At 46.0% G+C, this 13,289-nt stretch overlaps 1 protein-coding gene across 4 annotated transcripts in view; it reads right to left on the bottom strand.

Annotated features, from left to right (window-relative positions):
* The window catches only part of DMD (dystrophin), a 1,885,017-nt gene that overhangs the window by 98,926 nt on the left and 1,772,802 nt on the right, over positions 1–13,289 (bottom strand). For all 4 annotated transcript variants that reach the window (XM_060234097.1, XM_060234096.1, XM_060234099.1 and 1 more), the window contains one exon: positions 2,458–2,532. In XM_060234097.1, coding sequence (XP_060090080.1) covers positions 2,458–2,532 — 75 coding nt within the window. The remainder of the gene's footprint in view (positions 1–2,457; positions 2,533–13,289) is intronic.

Raw genomic sequence — 13,289 nt, forward strand, 5'->3', positions numbered from 1 at the left:
ATGACTTTGGAGTTCATTTGCCATGGTGCAAAGCCATGCCGTGGCTTGGAGTTGGCATTTAAAGTGACCAAGGCAAGAGACATTCAAAGGTTGTTTGGCATTGCGTGACTCTGCATAGCAACCATGGACTTCTTGGGTAGTCTCTCACCCAAATATTAACCTGAGCCAACACTGCTTAGCTTCTGAAATCTGACAAGATCAGGCTAAACTTGGCATATAATAATGTAAAGTAAAATAGATTTGCTTAACTTTATCTGTTCAGTCAGTACATGGAGATGAGAAGACAGATTGTAATTGCTGTTTCTGACTTACCTCATGTTTATACAGATATGAGACTAAGACCTGTGCATATGTAGCATGCAAACTCATACTGTCCATGCAATCAGGAACCTGGCAAAATGCAGACTTTGAATACATGGTTGAATACATGAATGTCTGCAACAGCAGATAAAATCCTGCTGTCCTGGCCATTGAATCCAGTGTACAAACAGGACGTAACTACGTTATGCTTTCCCAGGTCACTCTGGTGTAGTGGTTAAAGTGTTAGACTAGTATCTGGGGAGACAAATTCCCATTCTGCATTAAAAGCTTGTTGGGTGACTTGGGCCACTCACAAACTCTCAGACTAACCTATTTAATAGGGTTGTTGTGAGCATAAAATGGAAGGAAGAAGGAAGATGTAAGCTGCTTTGAGTCCCTATGGGGGAGAAAGCTGTGGTATATTTTAAGTGAACAAATAAATGTGGAAAGCCATGTTTTGAAGTCCCCTGGTCTGGAACAGGGCCATAGTGCATGGAAAGAGGGGGCTTAGACCATCCCCAAACATAATTTTTCTAGCATGAAACAGACTTAGAGGCACTATTTGCCCTCTTAGGGGCTGCACATGTACTGATGAGCTACACACTATGCTTCCTGAATGGGCAAATAGCACCACCTGGGATGTTTCAAGCCCTCTCTCTGGAGCCCTGATCTTCTTTGGGTCTGCAAATGCCTGGAAAGTCTGTAACTTCAGAACACACCTCTTCATCTGACTCAGGGACATCCTTGGGGAAAAGGTAACATGAATGAAAAATGCTTACAATTGCTGCATGAAAAGGGTTTGTGTTAGGAGGTAGACAGGAAATTACTTGAACACATATAATCTCCGAAGGCAAGGAGGACTGTCACCTCATCTTTGTGTGCAGATAGCATCTCTAGATTAACTCTTATAGAAATTCCAAATTGCTTTTTATGCCCACTCTCTATGAATTGAAAATATAGACTCAAAAATGTTTAAACTTAAAAAATTCAATACAATATAGAATATAATTGCATTGATTTTCCTATAAAACCACCCATTTGAAATTGACAGGACAGTTCCACTAGCACTTTCCTTTTAAAAACTCTCCCCGTCTATTTTTGAACGTAATAGGAATGAGTAAATTTCTTATTTTTTAGAGTAGGAATGATGGACAGTTCTTCCAAGAACAAATTCTATTCACAAACACTGCACTGTTGCTGGCTTGGTCTCTGATGTTTGTGGCCAGCATAGCCTATCAGTGTCTTAACAATGGCAGATATCCCTCTTAACAGCCTTTATTGACTCTATTCGAGCAGCCCATAAGAATTTGGGGAAGGTAACCTACTATTAGCTGAAGGGAGTGAGGAGCTGTATATGTGAAAGAAAGGACAATTCTGATGCTGGAGAGGCAGAGAATGTAAGAACATAAGAAGAGCCCTGGGGGTTCAGACCAGTGGTCTATCTAGTCCTGTCTCACACAGATACCAACCAGTTCCTCCAGAGGGCCCGCAACAGGCTGAGGCTGTCCCCTGATGTTGCCTCCTGGCACTGGGATTTAGAGGCTGACTGCCTCTGAACATGGAGGTTCCCTTTAGTCTCCATGGCTAGAAGCCACTGATAGACCTGTCCTCCACAAATCCATCTTTAAGGCTCTATAAGACAGATTCTGCTTTGAAGTTGCTTAAGCATCTTGAGCATAGGATCAACCTGCCCTACAAGGGCAGAAGATCTGCGGCCCTGTAAGTGTCTCTTTGCCTCTTCCTGTGCACAAAATACTAAGAGATGGCATAAGTCTCCAGTACTCTCTTCTCCAGACACACCTCTCCTTGGTCTTTGAAATCTCATTGCTCAGAAATATGGAATGTGTATAACGCTGGCACTCCCTAGTATTTAGCACTTCCATTGGCAGAGGCTGGGAGGTTATTTTTACTACCTCTCACTTCTTGAGGAGCCTTGATCCCCAAAAACAGAATGGGGGAGGTTCAGTGGGCAGCAGGAAGGAAGATGAAGAAATTCTGTTCCACTAGCTTCACTCCACTGGTGTTTCTTTGAATCCACTGCACTTGCATGTGAATGAGTAGGACAAATGAAGGACAGGCTGACTTTAGCAACAGTGAATTAACCCTACCATATTTTAAGTACACATATACAAAAATGAAGATTGTATGATTACTCACAACAGAGGGCTTTCTGAAGTCTTCGGAGCTTCATGGCAGTTCTGTAGGCTGAGAATCTTACATTGTTCAGGTCAGCTAAAAGATGAAGGGAGGGGGAAGGGTGAAAACTATTATTTCATCATATTCTATAAAGAGAAAAGCTAAGGATAAGCTTTAAAAAGTCTACTCTGAATATATAATGAATAAAATTGGAAATAGAAAGGTCATTGTTCATTATAGCAGGACTGGTCTCATAGCACATGCTTCACATCCAGCCAGCATTAAGTACCTTTAAGGCTCACTGAATTTCCTTATCACTTCTGCACTGACATCAGTGGGTCTCAGATTATCTTAATTTTGGAGAATATGGCTTTTTGAGCAGGAACACACAGGAACGCAGTTCTGGCTGGTTTAGCATCAGGGAGTGTGGCCTAATATGCAAATATGTTCCTGATGGGCTTTCCCCACAAAGACCCCAGTGCAAAACAATGTTGAGTTCCTGCTGGGCTTTTTCTACAAGAAAAGCCCTAGGTGTTACTATGAAGCCACTAAATAGGATCATTTTAAGAAAAGTATTAATTAGGAACTTTCTCCCCTAGGGTTCCCAGCCTCCAGGTGGGGCCTGGAGATTTCCGGCTTTTATAAGATCTCCAGGTGGCAGAGACCAGCTCCCCTGCTTTGAAGGGTGAACTCTATGGCATTGCATCATGCTAAGGCCCCTCCCCTCCCAACCCCACCCTCTGCTGGATTCACCCATAAAGTCTGCAAGTATTTTCCAACACAGAACTGGCAATCCTATTCCCCCCTCTGCTTAACAGATGCAACAAATGAGCTGCTTGTTAGGCAACTTGAAAGCGAAAAATGACATAGAACAAATTAAAAAGAGAGTTGCAGACTTCTGCCAGGCTTAACATGTGACAACCATGTCCCAGGATGTAACAGAGAACAATGTCCCTTTATACAGTAGTGACGCCAGTGCCACTTTCACCTAGTTTGGGACTACTGGTTGCATCATATTTCTCAAAGGCTTCAGTTTAAATAATAACCACACTCTAAAGGTGCCCTTTGAAGTTTATAATGAAGATAACTTGTATAATAATGAAGCTGGGAGCCACAACCAAGTGAAGGAAACGCTGTATAAAGGGTAGATTCATTACAATATTTTTACTGAAAGATTTCTTCCTCTCTAAAAAAAGAATGGGCCTTAACATAAGCTTTGCAAGCCCATTTAAAATAAACTTGGCAAGCTTTTGCAAGGGTAGGCTTCCCAAATCCCCCACTTTGCCTGGTGACCCCTGATTTGAAGCCTTCTTCTCCCGCTATCCAAAACTCTGGAAAGCGGGGGGGAATGGCGGCCCTTCCCACCCAGCCCCGATCTCAGCAACTTTTCCTTGCCCTGCCCTTCCCACCCAGCCCCGATCGCAGCAGCCTTTCTTCAGTTTTCCAAGGCTGCTTCCGGTCCCAATCAGCTGGCTGGTGGGAGAGGGGGGGAGAAAGGGAGCCCCGCCTGCAAAGGACCATGTGCCTTTGCACCTCCAGAGGCTTGACTTGAAAGGCTTCCATTTAGGATGGTGTGTCTGTGTGTGTTTCTGTGAAGAAGCTGGCAGCAAATGGTGAGTTGAGAGGCTGATCCGCTGCTTCAGACTGGCCAGAAAGGGGGGGGGGGGAGAAAGGAAAATGTCTTCATTATCTCCTATGTGATCGATTCTCATAGGGTATAATGGGGAATTGTTCTGGAGGTTTGGGGGGCTCTGGAGGAGCTGTTTTGAGGTAGAGGCACCAAATTTTCAATATAGTATCTAGTGCCTCTTCCCAAAGTACCCCCCAAGTTTCAAAACGATTGGACCAGGGGGTCGAATTCTATGAGCCCCAAAAGAAGGTGCCCCTATCCTTCATTATTTCCTATGGAAGGAAGACATTTAAAAAGGTGTGCTGTCCCTTTAAATGTGATGGCCAGAACTCTCTTGGAGTTCAATTATGCTTGTCACACCCTTGTTCCTGGCTCCGCCCCCAGTGTCTCCTGGCTCTGCCCCCAAAGTCTCCTGGCTCCACCCCCAAATCCCCAGATATTTCTTGAATTGGACTTGGCAACCCTATGCAAGGGACTGTGGTACCTCAGTTCTCCTGGGTCAAGTTGGAAACTCTTTTGTGACATGGGAGTGGGGGCTGTTATATTAAGCTGCCTTAAACAGATTCAGACTGTTATTCCATCTATGCCAGTAGTGTCTAATCCCAGGAACTTTGGGGATGGCTCCTGAAGGTGCCAGGCAGAGGCCCTTCTCAGTTCTACTTCTAAATGCTGAGGACTGAATAGTGGATGTCCTAAAAGCATAGCATATGCTCTGCTGTTGAGCTATGGTGCATACAAAAATCCTCACAAGTGCCTGTGCATCTGGTTACACTGCACTGTAGTCCTTTGTTCTCCTTATGGGGATTCAGCAAGAAATGAAAGAAAGGCTGCATCATCTCTACAATAACAAAAAAGCACTAATAAATAAAATATATATAATAACACACAAAAGCTTTGCTAAGAAAAAAAATTTCTGTCCTCTCTTCCTTTTGTTTATGTTCTTTATTCTATACCATACTGGTGAGCCACCCAGAAAGAGTAATGTGAAAAAAAATGTTCGTGGCTTATTTTTCCCCTTCTATTTCAGCTTGTTTTCAGAAACTGGGGGGGGGGGGGGGGAATAGGGTTGCCAAGTCCAATTCAAGAAATATTTGGGGGCTTTGGGGGTGCAGCCAGGAGACTTTGGGGGTGGAGACAGGAGACATTGGGGGTGGGGCTAGCCAGGAGCAAGGTTGTGACAAGCACAATTGAACTCCAAAGGGAGTTCTGGCCATCACATTTAAAGGGACTGCACACCTTTTTAAATGCCTTCCTTCCATAGGAAATAATGAAGGATAGGGGCACCTTCTTTGGGGGCTCATAGAATTGGACCCCCTGGTCCGATCCTTTTGAAACTTGGAGGATATTTTGAGGAGAGGCATCAGATGCTATGCTGAAAATTTTGTGCCACTACTTCAAAAAACAGCCTCCCCCGGAGCCCCAGATACCCACAAATCAATTTTCCATTATACCCTATGGGGATGGGTCTCCATAAGCAATAATGGAGTGCCCAGCAGACACTCCCCCCCCCCGCTTTCTGATGACCCTGAAGCGGGGGGAAGGGCCTCCAAACTGGGGGATCCCCTGCCCCCACCTGGGGATTGGCAACCCTAGGGGTGGATAATCCTAGATATTCAGTTTTTAGGTAATTTGATGCTTGTCCATTTGACAAATAGTTTGGATACTACTAAGTTAAAAACAATCCTTGTCATTAATATGATGATGGTCACCTTCAGTATGCATTTGCTCCTTTCTTGCTGTTAAGACATTTTCATGCACTTTTCTAATGGGCTGCTCATTACCATATTGCTCTAGTATTGTTTATTCCTGCCAGACCTGCTTTACCATAATAGTGACAGCTTTACAAACCTTGATGTGGCTTGGAATAAACTCTAGAATTTAACAAAAGTTCTTAATCTATCCTGAAAGCAAATTAATAAAACATTATTTTTGCCAAGGCACCATGACTGCAGTTTCATTGCGTAGACTTGTAAAAGATCAGTTCTCTTACTCTGAAAGAGTATGCTTCAATTAAGGACAGAGGGAAGAAGAAAGAATTCTACACTACAAATGAGTTTCAGAAGTGGATTAGCATGCAACTAGCATCTATTAAAAGAGAAAAGCATTTAAATACTGGTTAACCAATGCAAATGATAATGATGGAAGAAGTAATAATTTTTTTTAAAAAAAACTTTACACATGATAAGCAATTAGATGGAGTCAGGGCTTTTTTGTAGAAAAAGCCCAACAGGAACTCATTTACATATTAGGCCACACCCCCTCATGCCAAGCCAGCCAGGACTGTGTTCCTGTGCATTCCTGCTCAAAAAAAGCCGTGGATGGAGTGTTTCACTAATGATAAATGTGTATGGAAATGAAAATGAGCTCCATTTCCAAACCTCCAATCTTCCATACTACTGCTTATTTTCTCCATTTTTTGATCCTTTTTGTTTCCTTGTTACAGGATAGCATATTCATACCACAAGTGACTTGGCACTCACTAAAGCTAATTATATTTTTCTTGCAGTATCATCAATAGTAACAATCTCATAATCTCACTTAAATTCAAGGGTGCAGCCATGTTGGTTTGAACCAGTAGAACAAATTTTGAGACTAACAGCAACAAAGTTTTATTCAAAGTGTGAGATTTCGTGTGCATGTACACTTCCTCTGATACACTGCAATGGAGTTAATAGTTCATATATATTAGGGTTGCCAGCCTCCAGGTGGGGCCTAGAGATCTCTTCCTTGTACAACTGATCTCCAGATGGCAGAGATCAGCTCCTCTGGAGAAAATGGCTGATTTGAAGGATGGACTCTATGGCATTTTACTATGCTGAAGCTCCTCCCCTCCCTAAACCCTGCCCTCTCCTAGATCCACCCCCAAAGTCTCCAGGTATTTCCAACACTGACCTGGCAACCCTTATATATATATAGGCAGATTTCTCTAAATAAGTGAATGACCTTTGCATGTGTCAAAACATTTCATTAAGTTGTATGCTAATTTATTCCTCACTTATAGAGAGATATCTGTCTCTATATGTGGAGAAACGCCATTTTAGTCAGTGGTGGTGCTTCATTTGGCAGGGATCAGTAAATCCCTCAGCCGGCTTTGTAGCCTTCCCCTCACTCCCCCCCTCCCTTCCAGAGCCAAACCAACAACGCTAGGGGGGAAATCTCCTAGAGAGGCAGGAAGTGCTGTTGTTCCTTGCATGTGTTAGGCAGGAAGAGAAGGCAGATTTGAACTGGGGCTCGAGCAAGCATGTGGTGAGCAATGGAGGCTCCTGCCTGGGGGGCCCCCAGGCAGGCAGACTAAGTAAGTAATTCACAAGACAGGGCAAGTTTAGATCAGGGCCAGCAGGACGCGTTTATAACACATTTTGTTTGTCAGACTGTTTGCTGTGTGTGTGCTGTGCTGTGCTAACTTTTTAAATGCAACTGTTTTTGTTTTGTTTTTCTTTCCCTATATTTTTCTCTTTTAAATAAATAGTTTTTCTGTTTTAAATGCTGGCAGTCAAACTCTGTACCACATAGATCCCCAGACCGCTTTAGACCACGCTGTGTTGAGAGGGGGGGCCCCAGGTGAAGAGGGGGAAGGCATGCAGTTGGATAAGGTGCCAATCCTCCAGGGGTGCCCCAAAGAAGCGCTGAGGTCTCTGTGAAACCCAAGTGCAGGGTGGCAGAGGACCTGGAGGCCTAGCCTCACAGCTGGAAAGGGGGATTGGGAGTCCTGTTCCTCTCAATCTGAACCCCGGGACTGAGCAGGTGGTGGCAGCGAGCCCAAGGGGCAGGAGGAGAAATAGCTCCCTCCAGGAGTTGGCGACTCCATAGGGAGCTGACGGGACCGGGTCTGAAGGCAGAATCGGGCCGGTTCCGCCACACTTGGCGGCAGCGGTGGGATAAGAACAAACAGAGAACTTGATTGGCCAGGCATTTTTGTTTTTTTGATACGTGCAAGCACCCAGAGGAAGCAACAGCGGTTTTGTTTTATTTTCGGGTCAACTGGAATAGGGAAAGTTTAGTTAGTTAGGATGGAGCGTGCTAAGATGCGGGAAATCCTGAAGATGACAAAGCCACAGCTCCAGGAAGAGTGTGCAAAGCACAAGCTGGAGTGTGACAACATGACTGTAGTAGATATGAAAGACCTCCTTTTGGAGTATCATCAGCATGCAGGGGCACTTGCAAAAGTGGCCCCCACCCAGTCAGAATTAATCTTGCAGCTACAGTTGGAACTGGCAAGAATACGTACCAAGGCGTACCAAGAGCGCAGACAGGAGGAACGAGAGAGAGAGGAAAGACAAGCTGAGATCCGCAGAGAGGAGGAAAGAGAGAAAGCTGAGCTCCGCAGAGAGGAGGAAAGAGAGAGAGAGGAAAGACAAAGAGAGAGAGAGCTGAGACGAGCTGAGATCCGCAGACAGGAAGAAAGAGAGAAAGCTGAAATCCACAGACGGGAGCAGGAAGAGCAACGTCGCCATGAGCTTGAGGTGCTACGTATGGAAGCTGAACTAAGCAAAGAGATCCAAGTCACCCCCAAGGACTTTGCAGTGTACCAAGAGGGAGAAGACCCCTCCATATACCTCTCCAACTTTGAGAGGGCAGCCAAACAGTGGGGGATTGCAGAGGAAGACTATATGTCTTACCTCTGTAGCATCCTGACTGGAGAACTCTCAGCCATCTATCACAGCATGCCTATGGAAGATGGGGGGATAACTTTTGCGGCCTATAAAGCCACTGTATTTAAAAGGTTTAAACTGGGGCCAGACCACTCCCGAAAGCAGTTCAGGGGTTTGGCTCCACAAGAAGGTAAATCCTATTCTGAATGTGGGGTAATGAAGGAACAAACAGTTCCAGTGTTATTGGGCCGGGATTTGTTGGTTGGCCAGTACTCTATCAATGCTGTAACCCGCAGCCAAACCCTCAGAGGAAAGTGGGAGGAGGAAGGCAACTTTAAGGAAGCCACCTCACCACCAACCAGGGAGGGGGAAATAGCCCAGGTTACTGAGGACGAAGAGAGGGCAGTCACCCAGGAGGGGGAGGACCAGCCTGTCTCAAGCCCTGGAGGAGGGTGTCCTCAAGGGGAAGAGGGGTGTAGCTTTCCCCAAGTGCAGCAAGAGGCTGTAGATGTTCCTAGCGAGGAAGGGAACCTGTCTAGCGTAAAGGATGTGCAAGCTGAAGAGACCGAGGTGGAGAGTGGAGATTTCACAGGAGGTTCTGAGAGCAGCAAGGCTAATGTGGGCTCAGAGGAGCACATAGCTGAAGGCTTGGGGGAACGGGAGCGGTTCCAGGAGGGGGTCCGGAGCAGCCTTAGGGTGGAACCGGTTCACCAAGTAGCTGTGGATCAGGAAGTGGGATCGTCCGAGACGCTCTCAAAACAGGTCGTCTTGAAGCAGGGCAGACAGGAATCCTGGGAAGCTGTGGGACCTTCCAGGCAGGAAGGGGGTCAGTTTGGTAGTGCTGAAAAACCAACCGAGGGGACTGAGAACCCAAGCCAAACCCTCAGAGGAAGGTGGGGGGAGGAAGGCAACTTTAGGGAAGCCACCTCACCACCAACGAGGGAGGGGGAGGACCAGTCTGTCTCAAACCCTGCAGGAGGGTGTGCCCAATGGGAAGAGGGGTGCCAATTTCCACAAGGGCAGCAGGATGCTGTGGAACCTTCCAGGCAGGAAGGAGCTCAGTTGGCTGACACTGAGAAACAACTGAGGGGGCGGAGAACCCAGATCAAACTTTGGCTGAGTGTTCTATAAACAGTGGGACTAGGGGTGGCTTGAAGGAACAGATGATAGGAAGTCTGGGGGAGACAGAAATGTTCCTGTCTGAGGTGACCCTAGGCTGGATCCACTGTGTGAGGTGGCAAGGGACCAGAAAGTGGAGTTCTCAGAAGTTGAGACAGGGGCTAGGGTGATGGATGTCCTGCCACTTCATACTGGTGAACGGAAAGTGGAATGGGAGGGACCCCATGTGATTGTGGAGGATCTAGACGAGGCTACTTATGTGGTGGCTATGGAGAAGACGGGAAAGGCAGTTAAAGTGGTGCAGGTGAATATGCCACAGCCATTCTCTGCGAGGTCCATGGGGTTGCATATAGGTAGGAAGGAAGGAGACAAAAAGAAGCTGGGACAGCAATTGTTTGGAGCTCCAGAGGTAGTTTTCTGGGAGGACAGAGTGGACAGAGGGAACATTCCACCAATGAGGGATAAAGAAGAAGCAACTGTGTGGGAACTGGGCAGTTTCCAACCTCATATGTGGGGCCAGGGATTCCCGCCTTTGATGGACCACTCACCCCAGCAACAGCAGCAACGAAGGGAGAGCACCAAACTCCAGAGGTGGTCCTGGGAGATGGAGGAGTACATCTTAAAGACTGGACATTCCTTCCGAATGCAGCAATGCGACTTGTCCAGAAAGGGCATGGACACCGAAGTTGTGAGACTTGGTGTATTATTGGAGAAATACCTGAATGTTTGTGTAATATTTTGGTTAACGGGTTTCTCCTTGTTTGTTTGGATTCTGCTACGGGGTCACCTCTGTAGGAGGCAACCCCTCCGGCTCAGAATTTAAGGAGGGGGAAGTGTGGAGAAACGCCATTTTAGTCAGTGGTGGTGCTTCATTTGGCAGGGATCAGTAAATCCCTCAGCCGGCTTTGTAGCCTTCCCCTCACTCCCCCCCTCCCTTCCAGAGCCAAACCAACAACGCTAGGGGGAAAATCTCCTAGAGAGGCAGGAAGTGCTGTTGTTCCTGTTAGGCAGGAAGAGAAGGCAGATTTGAACTGGGGCTCGAGCAAGCATGTGGTGAGCAATGGAGGCTCCTGCCTGGGGGGCCCCCAGGCAGGCAGACTAAGTAAGTAATTCACAAGACAGGGCAAGTTTAGATCAGGGCCAGCAGGACGCGTTTATAACACATTTTGTTTGTCAGGCTGTTTGCTGTGTGTGTGTGCTGTGCTGTGCTAACTTTTTAAATGCAACTGTTTTTGTTTTGTTTTTCTTTCCCTATATTTTTCTCTTTTAAATAAATAGTTTTTCTGTTTTAAATGCTGGCAGTCAAACTCTGTACCACATAGATCCCCAGACCGCTTTAGACCACGCTGTGTTGAGAGGGGGGGGCCCAGGTGAAGAGGGGGAAGGCATGCAGTTGGATAAGGTGCCAATCCTCCAGGGGTGCCCCAAAGAAGCGCTGAGGTCTCTGTGAAACCCAAGTGCAGGGTGGCAGAGGACCTGGAGGCCTAGCCTCACAGCTGGAAAGGGGGATTGGGAGTCCTGTTCCTCTCAATCTGAACCCCGGGACTGAGCAGGTGGTGGCAGCGAGCCCAAGGGGCAGGAGGAGAAATAGCTCCCTCCAGGAGTTGGCGACTCCATAGGGAGCTGACGGGACCGGGTCTGAAGGCAGAATCGGGCCGGTTCCGCCACACTATATATGAACTATACTCTGTTTCTCTTCAGATCATACACACACTGTTAATATCTATTCCAATGTGTCTGAGGAAATGTGTGTGCACACTAGAAAGCTCACGCCTTGAATAAAACTAGGGTTGCCAGTCCCCAGGTGGGGGCAGGGGAACCCCCAGTTTGGAGACCCTCCCCCTGCTTCAGGGTCATCAGAAAGCAGGGGGAGGGGAGGGAAATGTCTGCTGGGAACTCTATTATTCCCTGTGGAGATTTATTCCCATAGAAAATCATGGAGAATTGATCTGCGGGTATCTGGGGCTCTGGGGGGGGGGGGGGGGTTTGGTAGAAGCACCAAATTTTCAGTATAGCATCTAGTCCCTCTCCCCAAAATACCGCCCAAGTTTCAAAAAGAATGGACCAGGGGGTCCAATTCTATGAGCCCCTATCCATTATTTCCTATGGAAGGAAGGAATTGAAAAGGTGTGCCGTCCCTTTAAATGTGATGGCCAGAACTCCCTTTGGAGTTCAATTATGCTTGTCACAGCCTTGATCTTGGCTCCACCCCAATGTCTCCTGGCTCCACCCCCAAAGTTCCCAGATATTTCTTGAATTGGACTTGCAACCAAATAAAATAAAACCAAATAAAACTTTGTCTTAAAGGTGCAACTGGACTCAAAATAACGTCACTTAATTTCAATCAAACATTTCATTTGTGTGTTTGATCGCATTTGCTTACTTCCTTCATAGGTGTCTTTTTAAATCAAATGTATTCTACAATAAATGTTTTAACCTCAAATGTTATGTAAGAGATGTACTTGGAGCAGTAGCATGATTACAGGACTTGAATTATAGACTAGCATGTTTACAGTTCACCAGGAAATAAAGCCTTTAGATGGTCAAAGAAAGCAAAATTCTTCTTCACTGTACATGACTTAATCTAGATAGTTTTTAACGATTTAAAATGTAGAAATGATCAGAATTAACATATCCCAAATGACTACCCTCTACAGGGGAAGAGGGAATGTTAGCAAAAGTAATGTTCCCAACCTCCAGGTGGTGGCTGAAGATCTCCTACTATCAGGGTTTGTTTTGTAATAGGACTTCCTTTGCATATTAGGACACACACCCCTGATGTAGCCAATCCTACAAGAGCTTACAGGGCTCTTAGTACCGGGCCTGCTGTAATCTTCAGGAGGACTGGCTACATCATGGATGTGTGGCCTAATATGCAAAGGAGTTCATGCCACAAAAAAAGCTCTGCCTATCACTACAACTGATCTCCAGGCATCAGAGATCAGTTCACCCGGAGAAAATGGCTACTCTGAAAGGTGAACACTATGGTATTATATTCTGCAGAGGTCTCTCCCATCCCATCCCCAAACCTCACCCTCCTCAGGCTTCATTTCCAAAATCTCTTGGTGCTTCCCAACCTGGAGCTGGCAACGCTACCAAACAAACTTATCAGCAGGTAGCCAGCAGGAGCAAGAACTGCCAAGGACTTTGTTCTCTGTCAGAACGTCTCAGTCTTTAACCACAGCACAAATTCAACATTGTAGTTTTTCCACATCACTGCGTATTCATACAATGGAAACGGCAAAGTTGAATTTTGCTTGTCACAAATTATTAAAAGCCCTGAAATCCTGCTTGGAATAGAGGGCCATGCAAGCCTAACTTCTCTCTAACATTATGTATTCAGAAGTTGTCAAGCAGCAAATAAGGTCTACTGCAAATGTGCTCTCCAACAAACTCTGACCAGCATTTCCAGTTCATAGAAGAAATGTGTTCCAAAAGAACAGTCCAGTGAATAGAGATTACAAAGCATTATGTTTCAGAAACACTCACACACACAAAAGAAAGAAAGAATG

Source organism: Heteronotia binoei, chromosome 3 (assembly GCF_032191835.1).
Source record: "Heteronotia binoei isolate CCM8104 ecotype False Entrance Well chromosome 3, APGP_CSIRO_Hbin_v1, whole genome shotgun sequence".
NCBI lineage: Eukaryota > Metazoa > Chordata > Lepidosauria > Squamata > Gekkonidae > Heteronotia > Heteronotia binoei.